A 17,195-nucleotide genomic window follows, 5' to 3' on the forward strand; every position below is an offset into this window, starting at 1 on the left:
TCCATGGGCCACACTCCCCTGCGCCATTTTGGGAGGGGAATAGCATCCGGTTAACAAGACTTGAAATGCCACATGCATGTCTGCTTATCGCATTGTTCGTGGACGAACACACACACTCTCCACTTTTAAAATGATCTTCAACCAAAATTTTTGCCAATTGCTGTGTAAAGAACACGCAGGTAACTTGGCGCTATCTCCGGCTAGTTCCCTTCTCCTTCGTGTTCATAACCTGATTGATAAAGATTAAGCCACCCAAGAGGTGGCACGGGCATGAATAGCCCGTACTTCATAAGCTCAAAGCTTTCTCTTCATATAGCTCATGGTAAGCAGCATCTACTAGTTTTTCCCTGGAATGTGATCCACCGAGCGGTTTACCACCAGCTTCCCAATTATTGCTGGGCGAACAGGGGCGGCGGACAGTTTAGGATTGGCGCCCAGTCAATTTTCGCAGGTCAGGCTTCGAACTCAGACGAGATCGCGGGCGAGGCACCGGGCGCGTGTCCACTGTTCTCGTGATTTTCTCGAACCTGAACGCAAATAATCTACTAAGTAAAGTCTGCAATTTTAATTTTTACTGCTTCACAATACCTGCCTGGACCATGGCAGTATTGGTGGGAGACGGGGATAGGAGCGGGGGAATGTAGAGCGCTGGCACCTCTTATATTCATTTCACTTCATGACACTCGCTCACCTCTGCAAAAAGTTGTTTTTATCTTGATCGCTGAACCGCTGCACTAGAAGTCTCTTGTTGCTCTTTGCCCTTTCTAAGTCTCACCTCACCCTCCCCCCCCACACACCAGCCTATGGCTCCTTTTCCTCGGGTTCTCTTCACTAGTCTTCCTACTTCCTCTTGCAATTGTGGGTAAATCCGTCAGTAGCTTCTCATCGAATTCTAAGTTGGTAAGTAAGAATTCTAAAAACTAAACGACTTCAGTTGACCAGACCACACACTAGAAGGTGAAGGGACGACGACGTTTCGGACCTTCCTGGACCATTCTCAAGTCGATCGACTTGAGAATGGTCCAGGACGGACCGAAACGTGGTCGTCCCTTCACCATCTAGTGTGTGGTCTGGTCAACTTACTTTAGCCACGTTATTGTGACTCATCGCCTGCAAATAACTTCAGGTTGTTTAAATCTTCCCATTTTTTACGTAAAATGATAACTTTCTCCCTTTCCTTATTTTGGGTTCACAGTTTTTAAGGATTATAAGGACTCATTAGTTACAGAAACCTGAGGACAGCATCAGAGATTATAAAGAGGAAATAATACGAAGGAGGCCTGGGGAAGGGGGGGAGACCTGGCCTAGACAAGCGTTTAAGAAATAAGTTTACAGTCTCCGTGGTGTAGTGGTAAGACACTCGCCTGGCGTTCCGCGAGCGCTATGTCATGGGTTCGTATCCTGGCCGGGGAGGATTTACTGGGCGCAATTCCTTAACTGTAGCCTCTGTTTAACGCAACAGTAAAATGTGTACTTGAATGAAAAAAACGATTCTTCGCGGCAGGGGATCGTATTCCAGGGACCTGCCCGAAACGCTACGCGTACTAGTGGCTGTACAAGAATGTAACAACTCTTGTATATATCTAAAAAAAAAAAAAAAAATGTTTAAGAAAGACAAGAGCTGTATGTGTGCTTGAGACACGAGACGGTAAACCCCAGCCATAATTCAACACTGATTCCGACTTCCGAGTTTACATTTGAGCTTTACCGGTGGGAGTGAAAGTCATAGTTATAAGTTATAAAGCCAAGTTAATTAGGCACGGCAGTTAAGCTTGCAGTGAAATTGAAATTGAAATAAGTTTATTGAGGTAAAATACACACAAAGGGATGAGGTAGCTCAAGCTATTCTCGCCCCGTTCAGTACATCGTGTTAATACATACATAGACACACATCACAAGCAATAAACATATCACCGAACATTCTGAGAGATAAACATATACATTTCCTCTGGGGCTTGCAGTAGAACCTGGTGGCTGGTAGTGACGCCGCGGGTGTCCTCACTAAGTTAGGTTAGGTGAGGTTAACCTACATTCAGCAAGTCGGTTAGGGTGGTAAGGTTGGATTAGTTTGGGTTGTATTAAGGTTACTTTTTGTTAAGTTAAGCCGAGTTGGTTTTCTAAATTAGGTTGAATTGCTTTGCTAAATTAGGTTAGATTGATTTGGTTAGATAAGGTTCAGGTAGGATTTGGTTAGACTTTCTGGTGTCCAAATGCCGCAGCGCTCCAACAACCGGTATCGGACATTCTACATCTATAAGAATATCTGTTTGCCTGTCTGTCTGTCTCTCCAAAGTTGGAAGTCCGCCTCTTGGGGAACAACACTTTGTTAAATGAGGAAGAGTGGCGACCCAAGTGACAGTGGATGTGAGGCCAGGGGGGGGGGGGTGAGGCAGGGTTGAGGCCGGGGATGAGTCAAGAGTGAGTAAGTGTGTGGAAGGATGTGAGTCTCGGGGTGAGGCAGGAGTAAGGATGTGAGTCTCGGAGTGAGAAAGGATGTGTGTATATAGTGCCAACTGAAATAATTTAATTCCGCCAGAGTTGAGGATTTTTTAAACCAATTTCGATATTTTTAAATTTATTAAATATATCCGTTATTGACATACGTCGCAACAACTTAAAACCTATATATTAAATTATATTAATATTAATTTAACAATATTTAGTTAAAGTTTAAACTATAAATAGGACTTTCACAATATAAAAATTGCTCCTGGATTCTGCACCTTATTACCATTAGTATAATTTGTATAACATTAGTTATACTGCTGCTGTCATACTCATGCCGAAGCCAGCGCCCAAACACTCCAATATCACGCACAGGATTTAAACAATTCATCTACTCATCAAATCCAGACCTTGTTTTCATAATCAAACTATGACTTAACTCTCAAACGTAATCCCATTTCCCCAAACTTTCATATGTAGACACATAACGGAACTGCATCACTCAACCCTCACGGATATACATATTGGACAAACATAAATTAACTTTGTATCCACGCAGGAGGCCTGGTCGACGACCGGGCCGCGGGGACACTAAGCCCCGGAAACACCTCAAGGTACGCCCTTATTCCAGAGACAATTGAACATTACCTCCGTCAGTGCCGGAATTAATTTCACAAGTGATTAGCATGCTTAATATGGGGGAGATCTCTCATTATATATAACATATCAATAGCTAAAGCACTGTCTAAATGCTGTAACAGCAGTGTGGAAGAAAATGTCCGTGGAGTCACAATCCACCACTCCATGAAAGTTGGACAGCAGGTAGGGACAGCAGTCAAAAAACCTAACCAAACACTGTTGACCAGACCATACACTAGAAGGTGAAGGGACGACGACGTTTCGCTCCGTCCAGGACCATTCTCAAGTCGATTGTGAATTGACTTGAGAATGGTCCAGGACGGACCGAAACGTCGTCGTCCCTTCACTTTCCAGTGTTTATTGGTCAACATACCATAAAGCAGCAGCCAGGGGCCCGGATACCCCTGCGTAGTACCTGTTGAAAGCCACACAAAGTCTGTACACTCACAATTGTGTTCCACAGACACATAAAGGCATCACAACCACCAAAAAGGAACCACAAAGAGACACTATTGTTCAACAGCCAGACAGGAATCACAGACACTTCTGTTCCACAGCCACACAACAAATTGTCTAACAGACACACTAATTTGCCACAGCCACCCAGCTGTTCCAGGTAGTCGTCTACACCACAGCCATGATCTGCTCGAGGGGCTTGCGGGTGAGGTTGGGGATGGTGGCGTCTGAGGCCGGGTAGCCGACAGGCAGGAGCAGCAGCAGCTTCTCGTTGGGCGGCCGCTGCAGGAGGGCCCTCAGGGCCGGCCCACAGTTGAGGGGTGTCGAGGTCAGGGTCGCCAGCCCCGCCGTCTGTTGACAGAGGAAGTGATTACCTTTGAGACAAGTCCACGTAACCAAGAAGTGATCACGTGCAAGCAGCCGCCTACCGCGACCTGTGCACGTAGTTATACAGACCTGGACGCACGTGTTGCGGACATGGGAGAGGAAATACAATACCCAAAACATTGCTAGTGGAATAATTAATAATATTGTTATGGCTGAAAGGTTTCAGACATGTGAAGAGTGGTGTGCTACCGCAGCTAGACATTGTGAAGCCAGAGTCCAGCAACACAACAGCCTGAGGCACGTCTACTTACGTGGATAGCAGAGAGAAGGATGCCACCGGCAATGGCTGTGGAGATCTCGTGGTAGTAGTGATTCCTCTTGCGTCCGTCTGGCAGGATACCGTACGCCTGCTTGAACACCAGGATGAGCCAGGGAGCAGTAGTGAGGTATTCCTTCACCCAGCCCGTCCGTAAGCCCTTCAGGTCCTTCAGCCACTGATTACCTGTGAAGGCACCCACCACAAGACTCGTCATGACATATTATGGCGTCTCCAGGCGCAAGACAACCCTTTGCGCTCCTCTTAATGTTCCAATGTCGGAAAGCCGCTAAAATATTCTACTACTATACAATATCAATTTAAGCAAGAGAGTGAGAGAACAAGATAGAACAAGAGCCACTAACCCATTCTCTTGGTGTAGTTGATCTCCTCCTCAGCCTCGACGATGGTCCTCAACTGTTCCTTCACATCAGGGTCACACACCGCCACGAACGTCCAGGGTTCCGTGTGCGCCCCGGAGGGTGCAGTACCTGCAGGCGGGTCCTGTTACAACCTTCACACACTATCAACGTTCACACACTACCAAGCCTCACACACTACCAAGCCTCACACACTACCAAGCCTCACACACTACCAAGCCTCACACACTACCAAGCCTCACACACTACCAAGCCTCACACACTACCAAGCCTCACACACTACCAAGCCTCACACACTACCAAGCCTCACACACTACCAAGCCTCACACACTACCAAGCCTCACACACTACCAAGCCTCACACACTACCAAGCCTCACACACTACCAAGCCTCACACACTACCAAGCCTCACACACTACCAAGCCTCACACACTACCAAGCCTCACACACTACCAAGCCTCACACACTACCAAGCCTCACACACTACCAAGCCTCACACACTACCAAGCCTCACACACTACCAAGCCTCACACACTACCAAGCCTCACACACTACCAAGCCTCACACACTACCAAGCCTCACACACTACCAAGCCTCACACACTACCAAGGTTCACACACTACCAAGCCTCACACACTACCAAGCCTCACACACTACCAAGCCTCACACACTACCAAGCCTCACACACTACCAAGCCTCACACACTACCAAGCCTCACACACTACCAAGCCTCACACACTACCAAGCCTCACACACTACCAAGCCTCACACACTACCAAGGTTCACACACTACCAAGCCTCACACACTACCAAGCCTCACACACTACCAAGCCTCACACACTACCAAGCCTCACACACTACCAAGCCTCACACACTACCAAGCCTCACACACTACCAAGGTTCACACACTACCAAGCCTCACACACTACCAAGCCTCACACACTACCAAGCCTCACACACTACCAAGCCTCACACACTACCAAGCCTCACACACTACCAAGCCTCACACACTACCAAGCCTCACACACTACCAAGGTTCACACACTACCAAGCCTCACACACTACCAAGCCTCACACACTACCAAGCCTCACACACTACCAAGGTTCACACACTACCAAGGTTCACACACTACCAAGATTCACACACTACCAAGCCTCACACACTACCAAGCCTCACACACTACCAAGCCTCACACACTACAAAGGTTCACACACTACCAAGCCTCACACACTACCAAGCCTCACACACTACCAAGCCTCACACACTACCAAGGTTCACACACTACCAAGCCTCACACACTACCAAGCCTCACACACTACCAAGGTTCACACACTACCAAGCCTCACACACTACCAAGCCTCACACACTACCAAGGTTCACACACTACCAAGCCTCACACACTACCAAGCCTCACACACTACCAAGCCTCACACACTACCAAGGTTCACACACTACCAAGCCTCACACACTACCAAGCCTCACACACTACCAAGGTTCACACACTACCAAGCCTCACACACTACCAAGCCTCACACACTACCAAGCCTCACACACTACCAAGGTTCACACACACTACCAAGCCTCACACACTACCAAGCCTCACACACTACCAAGCCTCACACACTACCAAGGTTCACACACTACCAAGCCTCACACACTACCAAGCCTCACACACTACCAAGGTTCACACACTACCAAGCCTCACACACTACCAAGCCTCACACACTACCAAGCCTCACACACTACCAAGGTTCACACACTACCAAGCCTCACACACTACCAAGCCTCACACACTACCAAGCCTCACACACTACCAAGCCTCACACACTACCAAGCCTCACACACTACCAAGGTTCACACACTACCAAGCCTCACACACTACCAAGCCTCACACACTACCAAGCCTCACACACTACCAAGCCTCACACACTACCAAGCCTCACATACTACCAAGCCTCACACACTACCAAGCCTCACACACTACCAAGCCTCACACACTACCAAGCCTCACACACTACCAAGCTTCACACACTACCAAGCCTCACACACTACCAAGCCTCACACACTACCAAGCCTCACACACTACCAAGCCTCACACACTACCAAGCCTCACACACTACCAAGCCTCACACACTACCAAGCTTCACACACTACCAAGCCTCACACACTACCAAGCCTCACACACTACCAAGCCTCACACACTACCAAGCCTCACACACTACCAAGCCTCACACACTACCAAGCCTCACACACTACCAAGCCTCACACACTACCAAGCCTCACACACTACCAAGCCTCACACACTACCAAGCCTCACACACTACCAAGCCTCACACACTACCAAGCCTCACACACGTCATATTTCACCCCAGTATATCCACGGTTTCGCTCTCTCGCTGTCTCGTCTTATTTGATATTTTAAAACATTATTTTTGTGTGTGTAAACTCTGGTCCCAAATATCTTTGATGTGAGTGGTTAAATAACATTCAGAACCTCTCAGAAGGAAAACACGAGGGAAGGGATGTACTATGTGGGAATGAGTATACAATGAAGGAAGACGTGTACTGAGGGAAGGGGTGTACTATGAAGGAAGAAGTGTACTGGAAGGGGTGTACTATGAAGGAAGAAGTATACTGGAAGGGGTGTACTATGAAGGAAGAAGTGTACTGGAAGGGGTGTACTATGAAGGAAGAAGTGTACTGGAAGAGGTGTACTATTAAGGAAGAAGTGTACAATCAAGGAAAGAGTGTACCCCCAGCCAGTAATATCCTCACCCTGAGTGATGACGCTAGGGTGTGGCAGACATGTTAGCGTTACATAAGAGACACGACTATGGGTTAATTACCTGCCGCCCTGATCACATTCTGGATGACCTCGCGGGGCACGGGGTCAGAGCTGAAGTTGCGGACGGTGCGTCGCTGGTTCATCACCTCGTAGAAATCCTTCGACTTCCTCATGCTCTCCTCCGCCGACACGCTACACCGGCCGGAACACAATAGGAACATGTATGAGTGACGGGGAGTCGAGGGACAACCTGCTGAAGGGGCGAACACCTATTGTGTAGTTGAGGAGAATATTTAGGTGAGAGGAGGGTGTATTTGTAGGCTGAGCTACGACATTAACTGTCGTAACTCACCCCACCAGTGATGGGGGGGGGGGGGGTGTGGTCCGGGGGGTGACGGGGGGGTCAGGAGACAGAATACGTGGGTGGGGGGAGAGGGGGAGGGTATTGGTGTTATCTGTAAGACATTCTTATATTCGTAAATTCTATAATTTAATTTTCTGGGTGTTTTACCTGTAATTATATATATTAATATTTTTGTAGGAAACTGTTTAATATAGGAGTAAATATTTTGTGAAGGACTGCGGCATCGAACTAGTGTCCCGGTTGACCCCAGACACGCACCATCCTCCCCTATAATTATGCAATTTACAGTCCCACCGTTTACTTCAGAGCCAGAAAGAGGTGACCCACTGCTTTTTCCTAGACCCACTAAGGAAAGATGGCGACACACGCCTGTACAAGGTCTAAATAGGACACGTAACCTATAATAAAGCAGCTCGTCCTCCTAAGGTTTCCCAACGTCAAGAAAACGGTCCATTTAAAATGTCCTAACCTACCAGAGGACCCAAAACAGAAAACGGGACAGTACGTCACTTTCGCCAGACGCTTCCATTTTCCAGTACGACAATTTTTGGCCTTTTGTAACGCATACAAGCGGAAGGCGACGTTCTCTGTTCAACCTGTCTTAAAAATAACGTCACTTTTGGCCGTTTACCCGTATGGCCGAAAGTGGACGTAATTTGAAAATGAAAAAAATGAAAATAAATTTGGGATTTTTTTTCAACAACAGTAAGTTAAGGGTCCTCTGATAGGTTAGGTGGGCAGGAAATTCTCATAAAGTTTCAAAACGTTATGAAAAACAAAATTGAAAGTTCCTCTTCTAAACTTGCCGAGGAGGGCCGGACGACTCAAACAGAAAACGGGACAGTACGTCACTTTTGTGAGTCAATTTCATTTTAATTTACGTCCAAATTTGGCCATAGCGCGCATACCAGCCAAAAGTGACGTTATTTTTAAGAGGACGGGTTGCTCTGTAGGAGGACAGGTTGTATATAGGACCTCGTTCACTTTTACTTTGGTACACCATATTTGCCAGTGGACAGAACGCACGGTTTTGGTCCACCACAAACCAAGTAGATTGTACAAAATCACACACTTGACTCCTACAAAGCCACTTTAAAATCCCGTTCAACAAATGTATAATGAACCATACTAAAAATCAAAGGACAAAACTTATAAATTATACACCAACTAATAGGGTAATTGGCCCGGTTGTTCAGAGCATTTGTGAACACTTAGAGACGTGCAGGCGCAGCACCTCAAGACCTTCAGGGACGATGACGTATAATTACAGACATTTCTATGTCATAGTCGACTGTGGAGGATTAGGAAGTATTCTGAGGCATGTGGATTCAAGAGGGAGCTGGTTAATCTCCAATCTCACAATCAACTTGAGAATGGTCCAGGACGGACCGAAACGTCGTCGTCCCTTCACCTTCTAGTGTATGGTCTGGTCAACATACTTTAGCCACGTTATTGTGACTCCTCGCCTGCAAGGGGGAGCTGGTGTTTACATCGCTGTTTTGGTACGGTTGGTGGAAGGTATATATACTCATCACACCCCGGTATATATATACTCATCACACCCCGGTATATATATACTCATCACACCCCGGTATATATATACTCATCACACGCTGTTAGGAAGGCACCCTCATATATACTGTCAAGCAGTATCCTCCCCGGGATAGCAGCCACATAGTATAAGGACTGACGATTTAAGTGCTCGCTCAGCAGACAGTATATCCTTTCACGACAAAATATTACATTCACTCCAAAAAATCTACCACTTACGGGCTATTCATGCCCGTGCCACCACCTCTTGACTGGCTTAATCTTCATCCATCAAATCAATCTCTTAGGAAGGCAAAGAGTCGCTGGACGTAATCACCTTTAGGAACCGGAGGAACAACTTTCCAACGAAGAGGCTTTACCTGACTTATAAAGCCCTTTCTTAGCCTATTAATGTTGATTCAAAAAACACAAAGGTCTGTAAAGAGGAATCTTTAAGAGGTTCCTGAAAGTAGATACCACCTTCCCCATAGTCTTTGCTAAACTAGTTGATCAAAAAATAATTGCTTGATCCTAGAGTCAGTTGCTTGAAAAAAAACCTACTTAGCCTCGGTTCGAAGACTGGATGTGAAAGTAGGAAGATTTAGCTAAACCGGTTACAGGCAAACGAAACATTTTGTATTTTTTTTTCTCGTCTCATGAAGATTGTGGTCCTGACTGAATATTTATGTACTCTAAGAAAGAGCTCAAGTTAACCAGCGGTGGATCGTAGTGCTACCAGTACGGGTGATGGGGTACTCACCGGGTGATGGGGTACTCACCGGGTGATGGGATACTCACCGGGTGATGGGGTACTCACCGGGTGATGGGGTACTCACCGGGTGATGGGGTACTCACCGGGTGATGGGGTACTCACCGGGTGATGGGATACTCACCGGGTGATGGGGTACTCACCGGGTGATGGGGTACTCACCGGGTGATGGGGTACTCACCGGGTGATGGGGTACTCACCGGGTGAAATTGTAGGGGAGGTGTTTGAGGTGTTCGGGCCACAGAGGCTCCACCAGGTTGGGTGTGACTTGGTCATCGTCTTCGTCACCGACACCGCCAGACTCTGTCAAGGTGGGAAGCCAGTCAGTCACATGATGTGATCTATGATCGAACACACACACACACACACACAAACACATAGAGCCCAATAGGCTCAGGAACCTGTACACCTATTGATTGATGGTTTAGAGGCGGGACCATAGAGCCAGAGCTCAACCCCTGCAAGCACAATTAGGTAAGTACAATTAGGTAAGTACACACAGGCGAGTGTGTGTGTGTGTGTGTGGAAGGGGGGGGGCCTCGCGGCTGAGTGGACAACGTTCTAGGGTCGTAGTCCCAAGGGCCCGGGTTCGATCCCCGACAAAGGCAGAAACAAATGGAGAGAGTTTCTTTCACCCTGATACCCATGTTCACCTAGCAATAAATAGGTACATGGGAGTTAGACAGCTGCTATGGGCTGCTTCCTGAGAATGTGTGTAAGACAAATATATGTAGTAGACACAATAGAGGAAAAATCAATTGGTTATAAAGGCGGAGTCCAAGAGCTAATAGCTCGATTCCGCAGATGCAAATAGTAGAAACATATAGTAAATACACACACAAAACAATGAAATCAACCCCGGCCTCCTGATAAGATTGTACGTTTCGTAACTACATTACGTTGACGATCGTACAAATATCGACGTGATGGCCAAATAGAAAGTACATTGACCAGACCACACACTAGAATGTGAAGGGACGACGACGTTTCGGTCCGTCCTGGACCATTCTCACAATCGACTTGAAAATGGTCCAGGAGTGACCGAAACGTCATCGTCCCTTCACATTCTAGTGTGTGGTCTGGTCAACATACTTTAGCCCCGTTATTGTGACTCATCGCCTGCAAATAGAAAGTACAGTTTGGTACTGTTCATCTTATAGTCTGGAGAAAAATAAAGCTAAAGAAAACCAACTTAAATATTCCTAGGCCTGGTATAGCACATGTATGTCTTACATTAAGCTTCAAATGGCGTGAACAAATCCACAAGGGCCGTGACGAGGATTCGAACTTGCGTCCGGGAGCATCCCAGACAACTGCCTTAATCGACTGAGCTACGACAGGGTTAAATTGCCTTCAAATGGCGTGCTTTAAGCTTTGGATGGTTAGGTTAAGTCTCATTAACAATATTAACAGAAAAAAAGTTTGTTAAAAAATCAGTACTACAAAAGGTCAAAATCAAAATCAAAGACAAATATTTGATTTGATTTGACAAATATTTAGAAATTGTTCAAAATCAATACTACTATCTACTGTTCCATCGCGTCCATATTGGTACGGTGGACCACATCGTTACTGTAAGTACCTTTTCATTTTAGGAGGATGGCTGGTGAAATAATTTGCTACTATTTAGTGAAGAACTAAACAAGACACGTATACTGGTGTACCCAGTATCATCACCCAGGGTTCAGTCGCTTTGTCCTCTTGTGAAGACGACCTATATTATCTTAGTGTGTGTGTGTGTGTGTGTGTGTGTGTGTGTGTGTGTGTGTGTGTGTGTGTGTGTGTGTGGGTGTGTGTGTGTGTGTGTGTGTGTGTGTGTGTGTGTGTGTGTGTGTGTGTGTGTGTGTGTGTGTATGGTGTGTATGTATGTATGGTGTGTGTATGTGTGGTGTGCGTTCGTGTGTGTGTGTCAAAGTTCAACAGTTCTAGGGCGTGTACATTTCCATTAGTGTCAAACTATCCAGTAAGAGAATAAGGTGTGATGACTCTCCGCGTATACAGCAACATCACCCAACACAAAATATACGAAGAATGATTATTCTTCCTAAGAACTGGGTTGTCATCTGAAGGTCAGCATCACTTGACCGTCAACGACTGACTCTTCCTGCTTGTATCCAGTATGTTAAACAACACGGCATATAATCTCCATTATGGTGCCCCCAACACCGCAGAAAGTAGTACGCTTCTGTTTACACAGGAGACGTTTAGAACCGGATTGCCTTCAGCCAATCAGCATCAGCTGAATACTTGTCACCAGCGTCGCTCACTTGTTTACCCTATACGCTCCTTTCTGCGTCTCTAACCACTAACATAAATCTATCCTAACTTAATGAAAACCAGCCTAAACTAGCCTAACCTGATCTGATAAATTCCCAGACTTGGAACACTACATTGCACAACGACTTGTTGTACCCCGGCCAGTTGTAACCGGTTGACTGTGCAATCCTGTTCTGGCCTGAATGCTGTGTCGTCATGGTGACGTCACACACCTCGTCCTCCCCCCCCCCCCCCGACTATATAAACACAATAATTTAACTTATTTTCATTAGGTTCGGCCACGGTAGGTTAGGACAGGATTAGATTGATTACGTTGGGTTAGGTTTGTATAAAGGGTAGCGATGAAATAAGTAGGGTTCGTACACACTTTTCTCAGTCCTTCCTACTTATAGTGTCAAGGACGGAGCAGCCTAACCGCTCAAGTGGGACTAAACTTTTAAGGCTATGAAATGTGCGGTCGGTTAAACGAACCGTAAAGTAAACAGCGATGTGATATTTGTCCCAGGAGACGAAGTGGGTCAATAATATAATTAATATTATATTATTGTAATATCAGGGGATTGTGTCTTATCAATTAGAAAAGCAACGTCGGACGTCAGGATATTGACAATTATCTACACGTCTTAATTCTACTAAGATTCAGAGGAGTTTACTCTATTAATGTTTTCGTTAATAAGACAATAAGAACAAAACGAGGGCTACATTAGTCACAGTACACCAGCCAGCCTAGTGAGGAAGGTCTCACAGTACACCAGCCAGCCTCGTGAGGAAGGTCTCACAGTACACCAGCCAGCCTCGTGAGGAAGGTCTCACAGTACACCAGCCAGCCTATAGTGAGGAAGGTCTCACAGTACACCAGCCTATAGTGAGGAAGGTCACAGTACACCAGCCAGCCTATAGTGAGGAAGGTCTCACAGTACACCAGCCTATAGTGAGGAAGGTCACAGTACACCAGCCAGCCTATAGTGAGGAGGGTCACACAGTACACCAGCCAGCCTATAGTGAGGAAGGTCACACAGTACACCAGCCAGCCTATAGTGAGGAAGGTCACACAGTACACCAGCCAGCCTATAGTGAGGAAGGTCTCACAGTACACCAGCCAGCCTATAGTGAGGAAGGTCACACAGTACACCAGCCAGCCTATAGTGAGGAAGGTCACACAGTACACCAGCCAGCCTATAGTGAGGAAGGTCACACAGTACACCAGCCAGCCTATAGTGAGGAAGGTCTCACAGTACACCAGCCAGCCTCGTGAGGAAGGTCTCACAGTACACCAGCCAGCCTCGTGAGGAAGGTCTCACAGTACACCAGCCTATAGTGAGGAGGGTCACACAGTACACCAGCCAGCCTATAATGAGGAAGGTCACACAGTACACCAGCCAGCCTATAGTGAGGAAGGTCACAGTACACCAGCCAGCCTATAGTGAGGAAGGTCTCACAGTACACCAGCCAGCCTATAGTGAGGAAGGTCTCACAGTACACCAGCCTAACCTGTCCTGGATAAACAGTAGTTGTCGAAAACATTTAAAATATGCATTAAAATGGCCGCCTCGCGTCGTGGACTGTTAAAAGCATCCGCAAGGAAATATTCTCCTTAAGCGAGTCTTAACATTATACAAAAATCATAACAACCTGAGATCAGAGCAGAAAGTTTATACCTAGGCTATTAATTTCAGTTACTGTATTCAGAATTCCAATAGTACAAAACTTACTTTTTTAGCTATGGTCCACATTTTGTACATTGCATCTATAGTACCAACATATTCAATCAGAATAATACTAATGATTCTTATTAAAAATACATTGAAACATGATAAAGAGTATTCGTAGGTACACAATGCAATTTATATAAAGCCACTAGTACGCAGAGTGTTTCGGGCATACATATATATATAACTTGTGGGTAGGAAACTTTACAGGGGAAGCTTTATACAATGCTGCGAGAATATATTACTTACCTATAACGTTGCGTTTGCCCTTCTTGGTGTGGTCGCTGGAGGAGTCGTGGTCGGCGTTGAAGTGTCCGTTGGTGGAGGCCTGGGAGGAGCGGCGGACGGCCAGACGTATGAGGACCATCACCAGACACGCCACCGTCACCTCCAGCCAGTTGGCAGCCAGGAAGGGCGCCATGTACCGCGTCGCCAGCCCCATTGTCTCCTGACGATAAACATTGTTGCACATTGTACTACCTGCTCATCCTTCTCGTATCACCTTCTACAGGAAGGATGAGGAGGTGATACCAGACATAATTGACTGGAATTGCAAACCTTGCAGTGAAAACGCAAGGATTTGGTCTGTCATTTATTATAACAATCCTCCTGCATTATCCCGCATTATGAGAAATAACACATGTGCCTGACGAGGAGTCACAATAACGTGGCTGAAATATGCTGAACAAACCACACACTAAAAAGTGAGGGGACGACGACGTTTCGGTCCGTCCTGGACCATTCTCACAATCGACTTGAGAATGGTCCAGGACGGCCTGAAACGTCGTCGTCCCTTCACTTTCTAGTGTGTGGTCTGGTCAACAACTCTGCCTCCTCTAACAAACTGAGGTGTACTAATGTAGTGTACTAATACAAATATAGCTACGGGGACTTTGCGCTCCGAAATATATGCAACATTGGACATACCCCGAATACATCGAGTAGACGTCTTACTTCCGTCTTCATTTGCCAGACGGAGGTATTAAAGTAACATCAATGCTTAATACCACAACACCATCAGAATCGCCAAGACAGTGAAAGATACGACAGTAATTACACTCACTGACGATCGTAAGAGGCTTCGTATACTTAAAGCTGTGTTCATTCGGGAGCTGACACCAGTAATCATCATCCAGATAAATTGGACTTCGAACATACAGCTGTTTGATAGTCCTCCATTGATCCAGAGGGAAGATGTAAGACCTGGCGGACAGCTAGAAGCTGGAGTCAGGCAACAATCACCTCACCCCCACTCTTCGTCCTTGTTGTTTAAGATTCAGCTACTGGGAACAAAAAAGTTCCAAGTAGCACGGACTACGGTGAACCCGTAGTGGACTTACCTGGCACAGTAGCAGGCTGTAAGTTGGTATCCACACGTAGGTCTAGATTGTTTCTTGTAAGCAGTCTTTACGGACTATTCATGGCCGTACCACCTCTTGGATTGCTTAATCTTCATCAATCAATCAATCTTGTAAGCGGAGCAGTTACAGCCCCGCTCCTGTGCCAGATAAGTCCACCACAGGCTCACCATAGCCCGTGCTACCTGGAACTTTTTGTTCTGAGTAGCAGAATCTAAAACAACAACCTTGTTAACTCAGTATACCTGTATCAGTGCTACAGTGACTCCTGCAGATGTCACATTGCTGACGAAACGTCGAACAATAAAAAGTGAAATATGTTTAGTGTTATTGCGAAGAATGGAAAATATCCAAAAGAAAATTAATGTCACAATTCTGTTATGTTTAATATATATATATATATATATATATATATATATATATATATATATATATATATATATATATATATATATATATATATATATATATATATATATATATATATGTCGTACCTAGTAGCCAGAACTCACTTCTCAGCCTACTATTCAAGGCCCGATTTGCCTAATAAGCCAAGTTTTCCTGAATTAATATATTTACTATAATTTTTTTCTTATGAAATGATAAAGCAACCCTTTTCTCTATGTATGAGGTCAATTTTTTTTTATTGGAGTTAAAATTAACGTAGATATATGACCGAACCTAACCAACCCTACCTAACCTAACCTAACCTATATTTATAGGTAAGGTTAGGTTAGGTAGCCAAAAAAAGCTAGGTTAGGTTAGGTTAGGTAGGTTAGGTACACGAAAAAACATTAATTCATGAAAACTTGGCTTATTAGGCAAATCGGGCCTTGAATAGTAGGCTGAGAAGTGCGTTCTGGCTACTAGGTACGACATATATATATATATATATATATATATATATATATATATATATATATATATATATATATATATATATATATGTAAGATAGATATAGCCTCGGCTACCAATTTCTTTTGTACGGTCACGGTTGGGCAAGTGGTTAAAGTACCAGGTACGCCAATTGCATAGTGCTCCTGGCTGTCTGGGTTCGAGTCTCTTCTAGGGTGTGGAGTTTTGAGTTGCATATTGACTTGGGGACCATTCAAGCTTATTCGCATATATGCATATATAATATATATATATATATATATATATATATATATACATATATATATATATATATATATATATATATATATATATATATATATATATATATATATATATATAATATTTAAAAATCCAATGATTGTCTTTTACAAATTCATGATTGTATTTTTCAGCCAAAAATACGGTTCTGATGTTACTAGTGCGTATACACACTCGACGAGTCAAATGTAAAATTATTATATACATTTACTGACCATCAGCATTGAATTTTATCCAAGTTTCATTTGGTTAGTGGTCTCAGAGATCGAGTGTTTACCTGCGAGTGAGTGGTAATGCGCGAGCAGTGGCGTGAGGGAGCTACGAGCGGAGGTCCTTACACCGCGACTGCTGGCGTGTGACTGTTCTCCCGATCAAAGGGTCCTTTCACATCGCCTCGTGGCCTCGACCTGCCCTCTGGGGCGCCTCCTTTCACTGTGTTTGTCGCCCTTCGTCTGATAACAGCAGCAGCTTCCCCTTAACCTTGTTGCTGCATTGTGCGTCTTGTATCTTATTATTGGTGTTTTCAAACTTATTGGTAACATTATTAGGTTTTCATTTTTTTCATTGTTTTTTTTCCTCTCCCAGGTGTACGGACGATATCTTGATATTGCCTCTTTATTCTAGAGTTCCAGCTGGGAATACGGGTGTGTGTGTGTGTGTGTGTGTGTGTGTGTGTGTGTGTG

At 45.2% G+C, this 17,195-nt stretch overlaps 1 protein-coding gene across 1 annotated transcript; it reads right to left on the reverse strand.

Moving 5' to 3' along the window:
• Positions 1–2,558: 2,558 nt before the first annotated feature.
• On the reverse strand, positions 2,559–16,948 carry LOC123764400 (iodotyrosine deiodinase). The gene is made up of 7 exons (XM_045752200.2): positions 16,790–16,948; positions 14,248–14,446; positions 10,213–10,315; positions 7,411–7,541; positions 4,549–4,674; positions 4,179–4,369; positions 2,559–3,891 (listed from the first exon to the last, which is right to left on the reverse strand). The coding sequence occupies exons 2-7, from the start codon at positions 14,438–14,440 to the stop codon at positions 3,709–3,711; spliced, it is 927 nt and encodes a 308-aa protein (XP_045608156.1). The 5' UTR covers positions 14,441–14,446; positions 16,790–16,948; the 3' UTR covers positions 2,559–3,708.
• Between the last annotated feature and the right edge of the window lie 247 nt (positions 16,949–17,195).

Source organism: Procambarus clarkii, chromosome 82 (genome assembly GCF_040958095.1).
Source record: "Procambarus clarkii isolate CNS0578487 chromosome 82, FALCON_Pclarkii_2.0, whole genome shotgun sequence".
Taxonomy (NCBI): domain Eukaryota; kingdom Metazoa; phylum Arthropoda; class Malacostraca; order Decapoda; family Cambaridae; genus Procambarus; species Procambarus clarkii.

Coding starts and splice junctions, on each gene's coding strand:
- LOC123764400 (XM_045752200.2), bottom strand. CDS start 14,440: ATGGGGCTGGCGACGCGGTACATGGCGCCCTTCCTGGCTGCCAACTGG. Junction 10,316..14,247: donor GGGCAAACGCAACGTTATAG/GTAAGTAATATA, acceptor CCACCTTGACAG/AGTCTGGCGGTGTCGGTGAC. Junction 4,370..4,548: donor CAACTACACCAAGAGAATGG/GTTAGTGGCTCT, acceptor GTGCCTTCACAG/GTAATCAGTGGCTGAAGGAC.